The sequence below is a fragment of the Echeneis naucrates genome, chromosome 12, assembly GCF_900963305.1.
Source record: "Echeneis naucrates chromosome 12, fEcheNa1.1, whole genome shotgun sequence".
NCBI classification, from domain to species: Eukaryota; Metazoa; Chordata; class Actinopteri; order Carangiformes; family Echeneidae; genus Echeneis; species Echeneis naucrates.
This window is the reverse complement of record NC_042522.1, coordinates 10,713,486-10,731,499: the sequence shown is the minus strand read 5'-3', so window position 1 is coordinate 10,731,499 and position 18,014 is coordinate 10,713,486. Positions and strand designations below refer to the sequence as shown.

General features: G+C 39.6%; 2 protein-coding genes across 2 annotated transcripts; one reads left to right on the top strand and one right to left on the bottom strand.

Moving 5' to 3' along the window:
* The first annotated feature begins 272 nt into the window (after positions 1-272).
* Positions 273-5,390, top strand: drg1 (developmentally regulated GTP binding protein 1). The gene is made up of 9 exons (XM_029515918.1): positions 273-421; positions 1,398-1,521; positions 1,657-1,832; positions 1,930-1,999; positions 2,212-2,381; positions 2,984-3,114; positions 3,884-4,051; positions 4,177-4,299; positions 5,045-5,390. Exons 1-9 carry the CDS (start codon positions 383-385, stop codon positions 5,142-5,144), a joined length of 1,101 nt encoding a protein of 366 aa, XP_029371778.1. The 5' UTR covers positions 273-382; the 3' UTR covers positions 5,145-5,390.
* Positions 5,391-11,133: 5,743 nt separating this feature from the next.
* Positions 11,134-15,792, bottom strand: stard7 (StAR related lipid transfer domain containing 7). The gene is made up of 9 exons (XM_029515824.1): positions 15,475-15,792; positions 14,909-15,362; positions 14,432-14,589; positions 14,249-14,298; positions 13,749-13,859; positions 13,470-13,552; positions 13,223-13,322; positions 13,052-13,136; positions 11,134-12,957 (listed from the first exon to the last, which is right to left on the bottom strand). The coding sequence occupies exons 2-9, from the start codon at positions 15,355-15,357 to the stop codon at positions 12,779-12,781; spliced, it is 1,215 nt and encodes a 404-aa protein (XP_029371684.1). The 5' UTR covers positions 15,358-15,362; positions 15,475-15,792; the 3' UTR covers positions 11,134-12,778.
* Positions 15,793-18,014: the final 2,222 nt, after the last annotated feature.

Below are 18,014 nucleotides of genomic sequence, written 5' to 3'. Positions count from 1 at the left end.
TTTGTCTCAGAAATATAGTGGAGTAGAAGTGTAAAGTAATTTAAATTGTAAATAATCAATTGAAAAGCAACCTCAAATTAGTTAGTTAATTTTTTTACTTTTGGATACAAATCAAAAAGAATTTTAAAAATTATTTTCTCGGAACAACAACCATGTCCATCAAAAGTAAACCTTACCGTCCGTGATTGTGGGAGTTTTTTCGTTCAGGCCTCTGTAATGGACAGCCTACTACGTATCCTCGCGAGATTTTCCGCGAAGTCGTGCGTAGCGGCACTTGCATGCTGTATGTGCGGGGTTGCTAAACAGACTCCAACTTTTTCCCATGTAAAGTCTGTCCCACTTCTGTCTGTAAGATTGGTTGTACAAAAGAATCTACGCCACCATGAGTATACTCGCCAAAATAGCAGAGATTGAAAATGAGGTAAGGTCCTAAGTTATATTGCAAGGTAACTCAATGAATCAGTCACGTTTTAGCTAACGGCTAGTTGTTAGCGTTAGCAAACAGTTAGCCTAGCTTCCACAGCTGGGCCTCCCGTTAAATACTTTATTTCAGGTCTACAAGCTCATTGACACTTTAAAACGAATATCGTATCCTGCTCATTCAGATAGTAGCTGTATAGTTGAATAAATGATTTTTGAGGCTGTTGCTAACCTTCTGGTCTGGAGCTTTCATGGCGTTTGACAGACTGACACCGACACTAACGGCAGTACCCGTGTACATCTGTTTCATGTACACAAATACCAAACACGCCACTATCATTTCAGTCCTTTTCTTGAAATTCTTAGGATCAAAGAAATAAAATGAAATTTCAGTTTGTCATTTTTCAAGCAGGCGGTTTTTTGATTTATGAGTAATGCTGTGTTTCAGTGTGAAATAATTGTGTGAAAGCTATTACCTGTTTTAAGCCATTTTTGAGCCAGTATTCTCTCGAGTCATCATCTTTTATTTTATGTGATGGTTCATTTTATATGATAGTTTTTCAAGGTATAGCTTTTTGAAATTTCAATTGCTTAATATCTAGATTTTCTTTGATGTTTTCTGGCATTTTCATTATTTACTCATTAATTTACAGGTCAAACAATAAGACAATGTATTGTGGAAATAATCAGCCTATCTATAGTTGTACCCTAGTTATATTATGGGTTAGCATTAACTCTATTATTGTTTTTATTGCAGTAAATGATACATAATTCTGCCCATTTATTCTGATTCAAAGTGGTGTTTGCCATATGTTTGTCCAAGCCTACAAAGGGCTGAAGGCAGGGAGAAAAACACTGGGTACATTGACAAATTGTGTATCTAATCATGTAATCTAAGTAATAAATTCATTGGCTCATTGACTATTACACAATTAAACAGGTTTGACACCTTATGCTACTGTTACAATTCATTTTAGATGGCCAGGACACAGAGGAACAAGGCCACAGCTCACCACTTGGGTCTGCTCAAAGCACGTCTTGCCAAACTGAGGAGGGAACTCATCACACCAAAAGGAGGCAGTGGTGGTGGAACAGGAGAGGGTAAGATCATAATTTCAAATGCGTAGTTCACTGACTACTCATAACAAGGCAATACAAACAAGCCCAACATTTTCTGTCTTTCCATCATTGTCAATATGTGCTTTGATTGATGTCTGATTAACTTTTCCATTTCAGGTTTTGATGTAGCAAAAACTGGTGATGCTCGCGTTGGCTTTGTTGGTTTTCCCTCAGTAGGAAAGTCTACTCTGCTAAGTAACCTTGCAGGTGTGTACTCTGAGGTTGCTGCCTATGAGTTCACCACTCTTACGACAGTACCTGGAGTCATTCGCTACAAAGGTGCCAAAATACAGGTACAATAATTTCTCTACTTTCAGAGTTTTCAGTTCATTATGTTTTCATGTTTTCAACATGCCGATTATTTACTGTATTTGTTTTCTTCTTTACCAGCTCCTGGATCTCCCAGGAATCATTGAGGGTGCCAAAGATGGCAAGGGCAGAGGCCGACAGGTCATTGCAGGTAAAGATGTAAGCAGTGAGATTTTAGCTGAGGCTCATACAGATTCCCCTTGAAAAGCAGAATATTGAGACAAAGAATAATACCAGTGTAATTCAGTAATTTTCATCTCCTGATATTAATATTAATGGTTGTAGATACACGTTACTGCATAAGTGAGATATTGTCTATCATTCTATAATGCATTGTTCTTTTCTTCTTCCTTTTTGTTTTAGTGGCCCGAACTTGCAACCTAATCCTCATTGTGCTTGATGTGTTGAAACCTCTTGTTCATAAGAAGCTAATAGAGCATGAGCTGGAAGGATTTGGCATCCGACTGAATAAACAACCACCCAACATCGGTTTCAAGAAGAAGGACAAAGGAGGCATCAACTTCACCGCTACAGTATGGTTCACTAAGCAGCTATTTGAATACAGAGATGCAAACATTAAAATTGTCCCTGAAGTATATAATACAATACTGATATGCATTTTCAGCAGAATTTAGAGTGGAGATGTTTGGCTGTTATTTAATTCTGGCTGTCCGCTAGTCATTGCAAATTGAGATCATTAGAAAGTGTGATACTCCTATTATTTTTGATATTCAGGATTTTAGTTGTCAGACATGTCTGTAGTTGACTGTCAGTTCATTTGTCATTGTAATTATTTTTTTTGGTTCCCATTCACTTAAACAAGGCTTAAAATCATCAAGTTATTTGAAGAATTTAACTGATTTAATGTTACATACATTCAGCCCAATGCAAAGATAGGTACCGGTGACAGACACTGGAAAATCAATGCTGACCTCTGGTGGACGTGCTGGAGACTATGCTTTCTTTCGATACTCATTTTTTATGTTGGTGTACTAAAAGCATTATGTCAGTTGTGCAATGTGAAGAATATTCAATAATGGAGAGAATATGAATTAAGTATAAGTGTTTTCATATTCTTTCTCTTTGTGGTGAGCAATATAATACCTGCCCCCTCTCCCTCTCTCTCTTTCTGTAGTGTGCACAATCTGAGCTGGATGGTGAAACAGTGAAGAGTATCTTGGCAGAGTACAAGATCCACAATGCCGACATCACTCTGCGCAGCGATTCCACCGCTGATGATCTCATTGACGTGGTGGAGGGAAATCGGTAAGCTGCTGAAGTGCAAGAATGGGCCTGCCTTAGTCATCCCCAGTGGGTGTGGCCTGTTGGAGTCTAAAATCTTATTTCAGCCTCGCTACGCAAATGCAGATAAATTAGAAAATGCACTTCATGCGCTTTACGGGGTTGCAACTGCATTTGAATTTTGAGACAACCTTTTTCCCAATGATTTCTAGTTATCTATTTTATGAAGTTATCTACAAGTAATCTATGATATTACATTCCTCAGTGTACCAAAAGAAAATACCCCAAGAAATGCTGTCAAGTATAGATATGAATAATGTTGGATGTGGCATTTGTTATGAGTTTAGTCGTGCATTGTGATGTATGTTGAACAAGAATCCCATTTCCCTGGACAATCCTTCAGCATTGCATTTTAAGACGTGCAACATAATCTGTCAATAGCAGAGAAACTGCATGAATAAAAATAGAGATTTTCCAATTGTTATATCCAATTCCAGAATATTTCAACTGCTATTGCCATGCCTGAACTCACACACTTTATTTTCACGATCATACCATATAGTAAATTACAGCGTATAGCAAAAACAGAAGGTAAGCATGTTAACCTCTTTAGCAGAAAAGTCCAGGACGAAAAAATGAAATACATCAAGCACAATTAAAACTAGTGGTTTGTAAAAGAAAAGATTCACTCAGGCAATATTAAATAAATATTAATTATTTAACATTCATTTCCGACTTCTGAACACTTGGCGTGTGATGCATAGTAGCCACTTACAGTCTCCTATCATAACAGGGTCTACATCCCATGCATATATGTGCTCAACAAAATCGATCAGATCTCCATTGAGGAGCTTGACATCATCTACAAGGTGCCTCATTGTGTACCCATTTCGGCCCACCACCGCTGGAACTTTGACGACCTGCTGGAAAGGGTGTGGGACTACCTAAAGCTCGTGCGCATGTAAGAGTGCTTTGCCCATACACTGCAGGATTTACATGGAAACCTTATATATATATATATATATGTTTTTCAATGTTGGTTCTTTAAACAAGGAAATTTGATTGAGATGATGCTTCCATTTGCAGCTACACCAAACCCAAAGGCCAGCTTCCTGATTACACCTCTCCTGTTGTACTTCCTGATGGACGAACTGCAGTTGAGGATTTCTGCTTAAAGATTCACAAAAACCTCATCAAAGAATTTAAGTAGTGAGTACTGCAGATCTGACTTAGTTTATTCACTTTTAAAGGGAGTTGCGCCGGGAGTTCAGAGCACCAGCACTGAGACGACCATTAGCACAAGCCTGCATTAATTTTTAAGTCCTGCTTTTATCTATTATTATGTCAATGTCACGTCCAAAGAGTTGACTTTAGGTTTATCTCGGTCTCTTCAGAATTTTCTCTTATTTGCTTAGAAAAGAAACATGCGTACCCACAAACCTTTGTAAAAATTTTAAAGCTAACAGCAAGGAATATTTACAACTTAAACAATGACAAAAGATATGTTTTAAATTTAAGCTAATTTATCTGGCGCCTACGATGATGACATGGCTGCACAGATAGAAGCACCTTGCAGCAGAAGTGACCACTGTTCATCAAATGGTTTAAAACAACATAGTCGCTCTTAATCACAGCCATTGCCCTTTTTATGGCAACATACGCCAGATAAGAACCAATTGGACAGTTAGGATTAGGATCTGACATGATGTGTTGCACCTCTATTTACGAATGGGAGCGCTTAGATTGTCAATTAGTCAATATGACAGTGCTGCAGAGCATTACCCATCCTCCAGGGAATGAACGGTTCAGACAGTGACACATGTGATTAGAGAGCCGTAGTAACTAAAGGATTAACTATCATTGTACCCGCTGGGTGACTTCATACTGTGATGATTCTGGTGCAGTTAAGCTATGTACAATACTTAACATAATTTTTAAACACCTCTTCTTTCAGTGCTCTCGTGTGGGGATCGTCCGTGAAACACAACCCACAAAAGGTGGGCAAGGACCATGTGTTGGAGGATGAAGATGTTATCCAGCTGGTGAAAAAATAAAAGGAGTCTCAATTCGCTGCATGGCCTGAGATCACAAGTGTTCTAAACAGTTGTTCTGTAAATCACCAAACATATCCATCAAAGCTTCTCTCTTGTGGTTCTTAGGTTTTTTGCTTCAATTGAAAGACAATTAATAGAATTTAAGTGTTAGTAGAGCCTACAGTACTTGGCACCCTGAATAGTTCATATTGAATAATGAGGCTTGCATTAAAATCTAAATCTGTACAATAAAATGATAAAGCAGTCGTCCCTACTTAACTTTTCTTCTGTTGATTTTTTTTTTTTTTTTTTTTTTTGATACTCCTACATGTTTTTTGGCATGTATTCAAACGTCTCTGTAAATCATAATTTCGTGGGTTTTATGCAGTCTGCGTCAAAGAAATGTTGCCTCATTGGCTCTACTGACAGTTACATGTACGCGGTCTCCTTCAGAAACAAAGTAGTAGTAAGCAACAGCTTTACCACAACCACTTCAGTCTGACTCCTGGAAAAAGTCATTTGAAAGCCCTGTTCAGCTAAGTGATTTATGTGACATTGATGATGAAGGCAGTTATTCAGGCTCCTGGCCCACCCCCTCTCTGGTAAGGACGGCCACTCAGGTTAATCAGTTCATTCACTCAGACGCAGTCTGGGGACATCATACACAAGCTGTTCACAACTAACGTGACTCCACAGAGTGAAATACAGAGCATTTCATCAGACCCAGGAGCGCTACTGCAGGGGAGCATTATCTGAAGTCAATATGTTGCAACCTGTATGAAGTGTAGCAGCCATTTTGAGCGCCTCATACCAGCCACTGATTGCAGTGGATGGTGCCGATGCATACTGAAGTAAATATAGACAATAGTATGATATTGGCAGGCTGAGAAATTAAAAAGATGAACAACTAAATAACATTACTGAGCTGAGCTTTTTCAAACATTTATGTGGTTGTTTCAGAGCACATTCACAAATTGCAAAGATGTGACTAGCTTTGTCAGGTTATATAAAGTCAACACATTTTAATCTAAAATTTGACATTGAGGTTATTCAACAAAATGGCAGTGATCTTAGCATATACTAAACATCATTGGAGCACTACAAAATAGGCAATATTTACCACCGCAACTTAAAGAGAAAAGGCTGTGGTTTTACTAAAAGAATAAATCAATGCATAACGCAGGGGGGGAAATGATCTCAATTCCATGTCTTCTCAAATACACTTAATGCGACAAACGTGGTCGCAGGGAACAACTACTTTGTATCACTCCAAAATCTTTTCGTTCATGTATAAGAGGCCATTTAATTGTCAAAAGTGCTCTCAATATTGTCCCTCAATTAGTGGTTCCATAGTGTCTGATTTAGGACAGCAATGGAGGATGAACAAGGATTTCGATATGCAACAGGATACAAGTTAACGTAGCCAGTTCACAACACTCACAGCAACATTGCAATGGGTCAATAAGGGTGTTGTGAAGCATGTTTTCATGTTGTGTGCCACAGTGCTTTCTGAGAGCAGAACCACTTCTTAGGAAAAGCTGCAGTGGTTTGAAGGTAATGCCTGCCTATCCAGCAGCAGTAGGATCACCCCTCCTCAGACACCGCCTCTGCCCCACCCCCTTTTACCCTGTAAATTATAGCAGCACTTTAGCTAATGAAAGAGTTGAAGACCAGGCACTAATAAAAGCCATTAAGTGAATAAAGCACTTCCCCCTCTAACAAAATTAAAGAATCTACCCATTTGGAGAGGGAGGACTCTGTATTAATATTTATGAAATGCGGAACCAGCACCCCCCCTCCAACCCCACCCTCCCACTCCCCAAACTGCCCAAGCCACATCCAATCCCAGCCTGACCAAGTCCTCCTAGCCAGTGCACCTATCCCAAGAGATCATCACCAACCCCTCCTATCTTGAAGGAGGGGCAGGAGATGGGGACTTGAAGGGTGCTGAGGACGCAGTCAGGACAGTCTGTCTCAAGTAGAGCAAGCTGAAAGACCCCAAGACACAGCTCAGAGAACCCTACCGCCTTCATCACCCCTCAACCAGCTGCACTTAGCATCGACTTTGGGGCCAGCGGATGGAAAGGTGGGTTTCTTGGAAAGACCGCAAGTAACTTTCCAAAGACAGCAGTACAGTGTTGTATTGATAATTTTATTAGGATGCTTGCGTTACTGTGATCTTCAGTCTAAATAATAGTTTTATTTTTTCCATCAATTTCTAATGATGAATGATTGAGAAAATGTAAGCATCCTTTGTTTGAACTTCAATCAGATTTTGAAATTTTGACTTTGAAGCTCATGAAATTTCCTGTGGCCACTCTTGTCAATTTCTGAAAAGGGGAAAAAAAAAACGAAACCTAAGGTAAGAGAGTATCATAATGTATCATAATCATCCATGCAACAAAATCATCACATCATCACATCATCCCATCAACCACACTCATCCCAGGACTTTGAAATGCCCTCATTGTCCTGAAAAACAGGGGTCTGTTTCACTAACACTACCCACCATTTTCATCCAAAAGACTCTCTTTTTCATGCCATTTGGTGACTCCAATGTGGGGTTTTCTCTATGGTGCATTAATATGCATTATGGTGTAATTTCATCACACAAAGTGGTTCAGTTGCCTGAGCTCTAAGTTGATTATCGTACCATGCCTTCTCATTTTAGTAAGACCTCCCTTGGGAGCGCAAAGAGGCACAAGAGAAGGTAACAAGATTGTCAAACCTTTCGGACAAACAGCTCTCTCGGCCTTTTGGTAGCATAACTCTTGACATAGTACTCAGTGGCTGTTAACACAGTTAGGACTAAAATGGGAGGAATGATTGTGTCTACTCCGAGGAGACAGTAAATGCCCTTAGATGGACCCTATAAAGCAGTAACTATCCTTCTTGAGGTCATTGGGCCACAGACCATCAAGACTCTTTATTTTGGTCAATTTTAAGTAAAATTTCATTGAGTGGACTCTGAGATGTAACCGTTCCTTAACAAGATCTCTGACGAATTACCCAAACTCTGTTTCCATTGATCAGTTGACCGTCACCCAATAGAGGGATGGAGAAGTAATTTGGTTAAGCCGCCAAACCTTAGGCCTGCTGTGCATCTTTTCTTAAAAACAGTTAGATTTCACTGTTGGGGTCAAGTCATAGACTTTCTTTCTTTTGCTTATTTATTTATGTATTTATTTTGGCCGTCTCTGGTAGAGTTGGGCGCGAAGGACATGAGGGAGGGGTTTGACGCAGTTCGTGCGCAGGAAGGGTGTAGCCCTTTTTTCCGCAGTGACTCTGACCTATGACTAATCGTTTTCTTTTATTCTGCAGATGTTCTTAATAGCAAACGTGTTACAACTCATTTCCAATCACTGCGTAAACCGGTGGCACCATTTTTTGTTTGACAGTGAGCGCGGACCCCCTCTCTCACACCTTCACACGTTTTTGTGTCTTGGACTGGAGATGTCACCAAAATGTTGGACTGTCCTTCAACTGCAAGAGCTCAGAGAATACTCTGACGATTTAAATTTCTTTTGGGATTTTTGATAATTGACTGCATCTACGTAGAGTGAGTTAGCTTTCTCTGATGAGAAGAAAAATATATATTCTGTTTTACTGGTTTTCTTCACTTATTTTACATATTCAACAAAGCTTTGGAGTCCCTCGGTTGAGTCCCACTAAGTTGGATCCTGCGTTGGTTTTTTGTCTTGCCCAGGACCCCATTGTGCTTGATCTAACCATGCAGTGCATCTTCTGTCCATGGTTGTGCCAAGCACCTTGGAGGCTTCGGAGCACTGTCTGCCCTCTTTTGTAAATTTTGTACACTTTTACAAAATTTTGCTAACTTAGAAATTATTTTTAAGTTGCTGATATCCTTTTGCATAAAAAAAAAATATTAAAGGCTAGACCAGAATACTAAGACCGTAGCGGGAGTAGTCAACAGTTGGGGAGCTAGAGACAAAAGGTACCAGTACATTTTATTTAAAATTCATGATTGTATTGCTTCTGTGTTCTAATTTTGTTTTCTCATTCATTGCATTTTATGTCCCGTTGACCTAAGATGTAGAATTATGACCAATAAATATCCATTGAGCAGCCTGTGTGTTTTAATGGCAGTTTTTTTTTTTTTTAAAGAATTGAATAAAGAAGTGAAACTGAGTGTGGGTCTTGCACGGTTTACAACATTCATAAATAAAACTGTCATTTTCTACAAGCTCATTGGTTCCAATATGGCAGATTTGTGGAAACGATCAATTACAGTAAGTGCTCAGTGGCAATGGCTAATAATTTCAGTCTGTAGAGGTCATATATAAAAACAATGTCCACTCCTAAAAGACTGCAGACACATCGCAGATCTATAAATCAAACAATGAGACACTGCACAATGGCTGAGACATACAAGCTGAAGTGGTTTATACAATGTGTGCTTGGAGAGATGATGATAAAATTATATTACTCTTGTGTCTATACAGTGCCCGTCCACTTATTTTCAACAACTGTGATGTCTCGTAAGACTAACCACAACTAATACATTCCACCAATAAATATGAAATGATTAAACCAGGCTCCTCATTTCTTAATGACTCGTGACTTTAAATGAATTCAGTCTTTACTTTCAATGATAAAATGAATTATAAAATAAAAAAAACTCTGGTTTGAATTTTTGTCATGACTTGGTGAAGAACGCCAAGACTCTTCATTTATTATGTTGTCCTGAGTTAAAATGCTTTGTCACATTCAAATGTCTGGGGAATACAACCTTCCAACTGTGGATGGGGTGGACTGAAAATTTTGGAGTGAAGTGAAATAGCCAATATAATGCAGTCCTCATTATTACATTTAATATTATAGATACAACTTGTGGTTGTCTTCAAAAGCATTGGAAATCAAAAAATAAATCCATGTGTTTTATATGCCATATTCGCCCATTCTCTTCTAGTGTGGCTGTGAGTGGTTTGTCTCTAAATGTCAGCCCTGGATAGAATGTCGACCTGTCCAAGGGTGTGCTTTGACCCTCGCCCAATGTCAGCGGGGAGCCCCCAGCCCGATCCTGATGGAAAAGCAAATCCATATCACAAGTGGATTCTGTGCAAGTTTCTTTTATCATTGTATTAATATTAGAAAAGAAACTTGTAGGCGGTGATGTAGTTCCATTACGTTTAATCAAAAGTTTAATCAGTTTGTCTGCAGCTTTCCAAAGTCACAGTTTGAATGACAACAAATGTCATATATAGTCCTCTGCACATGATTTCCTTAGTATACATTGCCATGCTTGTAAACATTAACACAATTATTAACTACATCTTCTACAAAATAATTGATCTGGAATGCGGCTACAGCTTCATCTTGTAGTTTTATTTAAAGCTGCTGAGCAGAGATGGCTGTCAGTAAACCACGGAGCCCTTAGCTGACTTCATGCCCAGACAGGGAATATGAATTTTATAGATTATCCCATTAGACTGGTTTACAGTGGCTGCTTTGCACAAACACAAGGCTAAGAACCTTGTCCCTGACAAGATGACAAGAAAGGGTCAAAACCCAGAGAACTCTGCAATCAAGAGCTGACCACAGAATAACACATAAAATTTATTTAATCTCATTAGTTAATCTAGCATTTCACGAACTCTTGAAATCAGAGGGTTATGAGAGTTTCTCATCACAGAAATTATCCACACAGTTTGTAAATTAGCAAATTACAACCGATGTCTTGCTTACAGAGAGGAGAAGCAACAGTATGCAAGAACTCTTACGGCCAACTGCAGGTTGCACACAGGTGTCTACATACAACACAGCATCGAAATGTTACATTCTCAAGCTGAACATACAGAAATATTGCATAAAGTTAAATTGGGCCATTAGGAACTCATTGAAGTCTCACAGTTTGGTTTGAACACACAAAAGATAGATATATCGAAAACATTTCCTCTGTCTCAAGTTTAACATGCCGAGCCTATCTCACATCTTACACTGCCATTTCCAATCAACCAGCAGGAAACACTTCACTCCAGATTATTACACATATTTTTGACACAGCAGGGATTTTTTTTTTTTTTTTGGGCTCACTGACTATACCTTTATTTAAAACAAATACTGCAGCTTATCCAGTTCAAGGTACCGCCTACAACTGATACAGTACAATACAAGTAGTACAAGATGCTCAATTTCAATGGATGAATTTCAAGATATTTGTACCAGATTGTCAGGCTGTAAACAGTGTACTTTATTAGGTGATGTTTAATGCCGCAGGATGTGGTGCTCATCATACATTCAAAACAACCCCTGAAACAATTAATAAGGATTTGGAAGGATGGATCAGATGGCGGTGGAGTTGTTTTAGGGCTCACATCAGTAATGAAACTAGTAGAATCACAAAACAGGTGAAACATTTTACAGAGCTTGTTTTACTAATAAGAGGAGTAATGGATTCTAGTATGCAGACTATGGCTCTATGAATGTACGAGATCTGCAATATCACACAGAAAACAAACACCTATATTTCCAAATGTGTAAACTAAAGAGTGACAGCTGTTGAGCACTTGATAAAATAACAATTTCTGAGCTGAAACAAGAGATGTAACTTTTTAACTCATGCTAAATGTAAATGGATTGTAATGTGGCGTGAGGGCTACATGTTTCTCTAAAGAGGGCACTGGTTTTTCTTTGTGTCTCTATTAAGTTGCCTTCCTAGAAGCTTAGTACCATTGTATTTGAGGATTTACGTGGTTGTTATAAGACACTGTGCCCCTAATGCTGAAGGACTGGTTTATCTTCAAAAGGCTATTTTGTCAATACTGACAGTTTGGAACAGTCACATACTCATGGTGGAGGAGAGCGTTAAGCTCAACTGTGCTGACAGGAAACAAATGCCATCTTTATAACACTCACTCACACACACACACACACACGCACAAAAAAAAAGAGAAAAATCTTACGTTAGCAGTTCTATGGGCAGTTGTTCCAGTAATGGCATTGTTTTGTTTGACTCTTTTCAATCCATCCCATCCAGTCATATAAAGAGCAAATGCTCATGATGCAAGCAAAGAGGAAACCAGTCTCTTGAAATGAGGAGACATGTTAGAGAGCATTTCCCACAGAGGCCTTGGTGCAAACTTTCACTGTCAGTGTCAAATCTTGGCCATAGTGCTGTTACAGTGATAATGTAAAAATGCAGAACCACTTCTGAAATCACCCCACAGACACTAACAGAGTGACGTGGCTGCTGGCAGCCTGAAAAGCCAGACAGAGAACATTAAACTGAGGAAAAACAGTGCTTTGGCAAAAAAGCATTTCTACAATTAGAAGTTTTGACTCATTCTCACCAATAATTGTAGGACATACATCAATACAAAAAAAAAAAAAAAAAGCCACCTGGCCTCAGTTGGTTAGGCAGAAACTGCGCTATGGCCAGCTGTCTGTATGGCAATTTCCATGGCAACGTTTGCTCCAAGGACAACAGTGCTGTCAGATACAGTGCTCAGGTAACAACTCATCTACAACCAAAATAACCATGTCTATGGATGGACTTTCAGTATATTTGTCTTTCTTGCATCTTCCACTTGCCGTTCAGCCAACATACCCAAAAAACGTGGTGTTGGAGGATTTAATTTGGGTTCAAGTGTAAGCAAAATACACCAACATAAGCCTTGATCTTCAATACATCAGTCTCAAGCGTAGATTTGTCCAGGACCACCTGTGTGTGTGGTCTCTCCGCTGTGGCGATCCTGGCTCGGCTGACGGTTAGCGTCTCCAGATTTAATGACTCCTGCGTAGTCATGAATCCCAACTTCCAAGTTCTTAGCCCTCAAAGCAGCAGTGTGCAGCTTCTCCAAAAAATCTGGCATACCTATTCGGTAAATAAGGAAAACCCACATTAATCTGAATGCAACCGCAAGCAAATAATGCTGATTAAAGGTTTTAACCAATTGGACGTAGCTCACCACTTGACACCATCCAGCTCACACAATAACGAGGAAAGACAGTCTGAGGGTCATCGCTGTAGGTCAGCAGGTAATCAAAACCATTCTGTGAACAATTAAGAAGTCAGTGGGTAAATAACAAAGAACACCAGACACAGTTTGAACTGACTCTTGTAGTTTGTAACAACAAACCTCATCAAAAGACTTGTGAGGGCGAATGACCATCTTTGACTGGTATGAGTGGACTCGCACAAAGTCCTGAGTCTCTGGGACTCTAGGATGCTGCACAGCTCTGTATACCAAAAAAGAGAAAAACAAAATCCCATACAAGACAAAAATCACAGATGGAAAATTAAAGCTGTGTGATCAGTAACAGGAAAAAGACTTCAAAAATCTTAAATCCCAAAAAAATCCCAAAACATAATCTTGATTTTCCCACCTGGATATCAAGATCATCAGGTTGTTGTCGACATCAACATCATAGCGGCGAACATACACGTAGTCCCTTGAGTACATGGGATACTGTGAGGGGTGATTTAACAAGATTAAAGAATGTTTGACGATTTCTAATATAAACTGAATATAAAATGGCCAGTATTTGGCCTTCACCAAATGTCATTACAAATGTCCTTCCCACTCAGCTTAGACAACAAAAGTAAATGAACATTTGGTACAACAAATACCCATATCTGTGTAAACACATTCAAAAGTAACTCACAGGAAAGTGTGTGGCCCAGTGCACAACTTCAGAGCCTGTACTGAAATCTCTGTCCACCACTTCAAGCTTGATAACCAGAGAATCCCATTTCTTCCTGTACTCTGTATCCAACTGGGTAAAAGGGGAAAAACATAAGTGAAGGGTGAGGTGCTTAATATAGCACAGAGAGCTAAAGTTGCTTTTATACTGCGCACACAAAACTTGTAGGTCGTGCAAGAGCAGTAGTGTAATGGAGATGCAAAATAGGCTGCCATAAATATACCATATGCCCAATTACTGAATAATATAGTCATATGTAAAAGTAGCACTGTAATAAATATTGAACATTCAAATGACATGCATTACCAGCTGGATATACAAGTGTTACTGTCATTCTATTGATAAACACTGTTCACAAGTGGAGGGTTCAGGAAACAGAAGACCGCTGCAATTCAAAATCCCCAAGTTCTACAGTGGAAGAAATGATTGACTTCACATATTAAGAATTGAAAGGGCTTTACCTGTACATTGAAGAACTGTCTTGGTGTGACATCACTGTAGGAGCCCAACACTGCAATTACCACATAAATAAAAAAATGCTGATTTTTCAGATGAATCATACCAATATCACAACCAACGGACAAACAGAGCAACACAGAGAGAAATCTGAATGTGTGCACTTCTGATATTATCTGTTAGCTGACCTCTGTATTCATAGAGGTGACTGTTGGGAATAGGCCGCTTCCACACTCTGAAGTCTTTCTTCTCCATCACAACCTCCCAGCCAGAACCCTGTTGTTCGACCGCATTGGAGGAATTTAGGCGTTTTACAGCCTCCAGTGCCTGAAGCTCAAGTCCACACCTTCAAAAGGGAAGCAAATCAGGACTGTTTAATGAACGGCAAATTCTACATAGATCATGAAATGCAGCATTACATATACAAATGGGTGATACATTTAATAGAAACAAGTATCTAAAGAGTAAGGTACTAAATTGCACAACATTTATTTATTCTTAGCTTGAATGTTTTAATTAATTGGTGTGTCATCTAGGAAGAGACATGCTGAACACTTTCATAGTCAAACCTATAAGTGTCCCCCTGTTGCCCCCTTTCTGTCACTAAACTGTAGACCTGTTCCTAACTGATTGTATGCATTTAAAGAAGTTTTAATACTTCTCACCTGTGAATTTCCTCGTCTTGTATCTTCTCATTCTCCCACATGAAGACACCAGCCAGGGCCGCGATAAGTTTCCCGCTGGGGGCGTGCTTGCTCTGAAATCTGCGCCAGAAGTTCCCCACCAGGCTCCACCTGGTGCGCTCGGAGTACAGGTTTGAATAAAGTTCCCCGACCTGACAGGCCCGTCGGAGCCTCTGTCCGGTCACAAAGCTGCAGTGATCCGCAAATATGGAGAGCAGGCCCTTCCTCTTGTGGCCCTGTCCTGCAGCCTCACTTGCACCTGCCCTCTGGATCCAGGACAGCAGCAGGGTCATACTCCTGCCCAGCCACGACACCTTCTCGATCTTCCCTCTGCCCTCCTCGGCGGCCCGCCGGAACGGCCGGCTGCTATGAAGCCTCAGCGTGTTCACGCCGATCTCGCTGATCGGACGACGGGGCACGGAGTGCAACATGACAGCTGTGACCGTGACACGAGTGTTCAAAGACAAAATAAATGCAAAGAAGCAGCGGCTAGCTAATGCACTTCACAGCTCAGATACCCAGCTGTGGCGGGGTGAATCGTGCATTACCTCGAAAACGATGATACCATGAACCTTTGACAGACAAACGTCATATCACTCTGGTTCGGCCGTCAGTTGACCCGATGTCTGTGAACACGCCACATGAGTGATTAGCATTAGCTAACGTTGTCGCAGTTCACAGGCTGGTGACGCCACACTGACATAAAAACCCCAACACAGTGCCGCTTTTTTTTCCGGAATCCTGAACAATAAAAGCGACACCACAAACTACGTAATCTACTACAGATCCAGAATAACCGTCTGCTTGAGACGGCCTCAAGTTTTTGAAGCTAGCAGACCGTTTGACCTCTTTTTGCGGCTGCCTCTCACACACCCACTCAGAAAACCCGCCTTAGAGATTTCTAAGTGGGTGTTCATTGGCTGATTCCCGTTGTGGGGCATTTTGATTGGCTGCAGTGGATGTCTATCTCAGAACCAGCATGTATGTATGACTCCAGTAGAGCCCCCTCATGTTGGTCTTCCTGCGCTCAGAGAACAGCCAAATCTTACAACCTGGTCTCTGATCGGTGTCTGGGGGGAGGAGAACCCAAACCAGGAACAGGAGGCCAAACTCGCCCCCCAGCGGTGCAATTCAAAGCCAAAAACTTCAGTCTTCATTGGTATTATGTAAAGACACGAGAGCTTTCAAGCTGTGCTTCACAAGAAGGCAGACACGCTTTATGCAAGCAGTTGAGTTGAAATTATTCTGGTGATCATGACCAGAGGTCTGAACAAAGTGCTGTTTCGAAAGTTTCTTTATCAATTACGTTGTTTTGTTGATATTGGAAAAGGAGAAAATGTTAATTGCGTTCTTTCATGGTCTTAATTCTCCATCAATGTGTAAATGAATCAATTTGCTAGGCGGAAAATTTTAAACGAAAATGTAAGACTAACCATGACATTATTACTGTAATACTACAAAAAAAGATTTGGGGGATTATAAAACGTTGTAATCCCGTAATGTACGCCAGATGGTGCCGTTTCACTATTGCAGAGATGAACAAGAAACACTGCCATACAGTGCCGGTCGGTCAGGGGCCGGAGGGTACATGTGTGATGTAAACTGTGTCATTCAGGAGAAGAAAGGAATCTTTGGTGATTCACAAATAGATTCCTTTGCATTTCCAGTCTGTCTGATATAGTAGTATCCCACAACAGATATCCCACTATATTTCTAATTCCAATGTATATATGTAGACATATTTATATTTATTTATTTATTTCCTTTGTGTGTATATATATATATATAAATTTCCTTTTTTTTTCTCTTTCCTTGTCCAAGATTGAAACACCTGAGTCAAATTCGCAGTGTGTATATACAATGGCAATGAAACTGTTTCTGATTCTGATTGATCTGATTGATTGAGTGAGACCAAGTATCTCGTTTGTGAAATGCTGCTTTCAGAGGACGAGACAAAATCGTAATTAAAAGGTATCACACCCGACCATAAACATTGCCCAATGGTTTTCTGAAAAATTTTTCCATGATCTACGAAAAGAGTGACGTCAAGTTGGGACGAACAACGAAAGGGGCGAGCGGGTGGTATAACAGTAATTATACGTACTGTGATTAAAGCATGACGCAACGTAAATAAACAACAGTGGTTTGTCTGGCCTATTCTCTGTTTAAATGCAATGTTTTGGCTACAATATTAATCAACTGCATGTATATTTTGCTGTGCCTGTTCGGTAGTAATTCTGTCATTGAGTTAATCTTGATGTTGGTGAACATGGCAACAAACTGTTAAGAACATTGGTTTTGTTGAAGGTTGAATCTTGTCACTTCCGGCCGGATAAGCATGAATGAATGTCAAGTTGTTTGTTGTCAGTATCACTGTCACTGGGTGTTTGCCTGCTCTCTTTTCACGTGACATTGTTTCCCAGAAAGCAGTATTCATAAGGGGCAAAAAGAGTTTGCGTCAATCTGTCCGTGTGCCTCTCTGATTTGTTTGAAACGTGGTCGCATGAATGTTGAATAAATCGATTATGTTAGACATTATTACAATCATAAATATAGATAGATAGAGCTGTGTAATGTTTTTTTTTTTTTATTGATTTATTTTCTGGTATAGCAAAATGTCTACATTACAAGTGCATTCAGAAGTGTTGATAATAACGGAATCAATAAAATAATATTAGACAATAATCATAATGAGGCTACTACAGTCTTTTTTTGTATTTATTTAAAACAATTCATCGTATTTATATGACTTTTAAGGTCTTTTTTTTTTCGATTCAATGTACCATATGTTCAATCACCTCCCTCTACATCTTTACAAATGCATATACGATATCTATCATTGCTATGAATAAATTAACTATCCAGTATTTTTGGTACATTTGATTGTGAATGTTATTACTAATACTGGCACTTTACTACAACTTGGAATTAAATGCTTTACTTGTAATGGAGTGTGTTTATTTTGTACTATTGCAATTTTTACCCAATTTTTACCCATCTGAGCACGTCTTTTATCACTGAGTGGAACAATGTAGCAGGAAAAAAAGGAAATCTATAACAAATAATAGAAATGTACACGTATCACGTA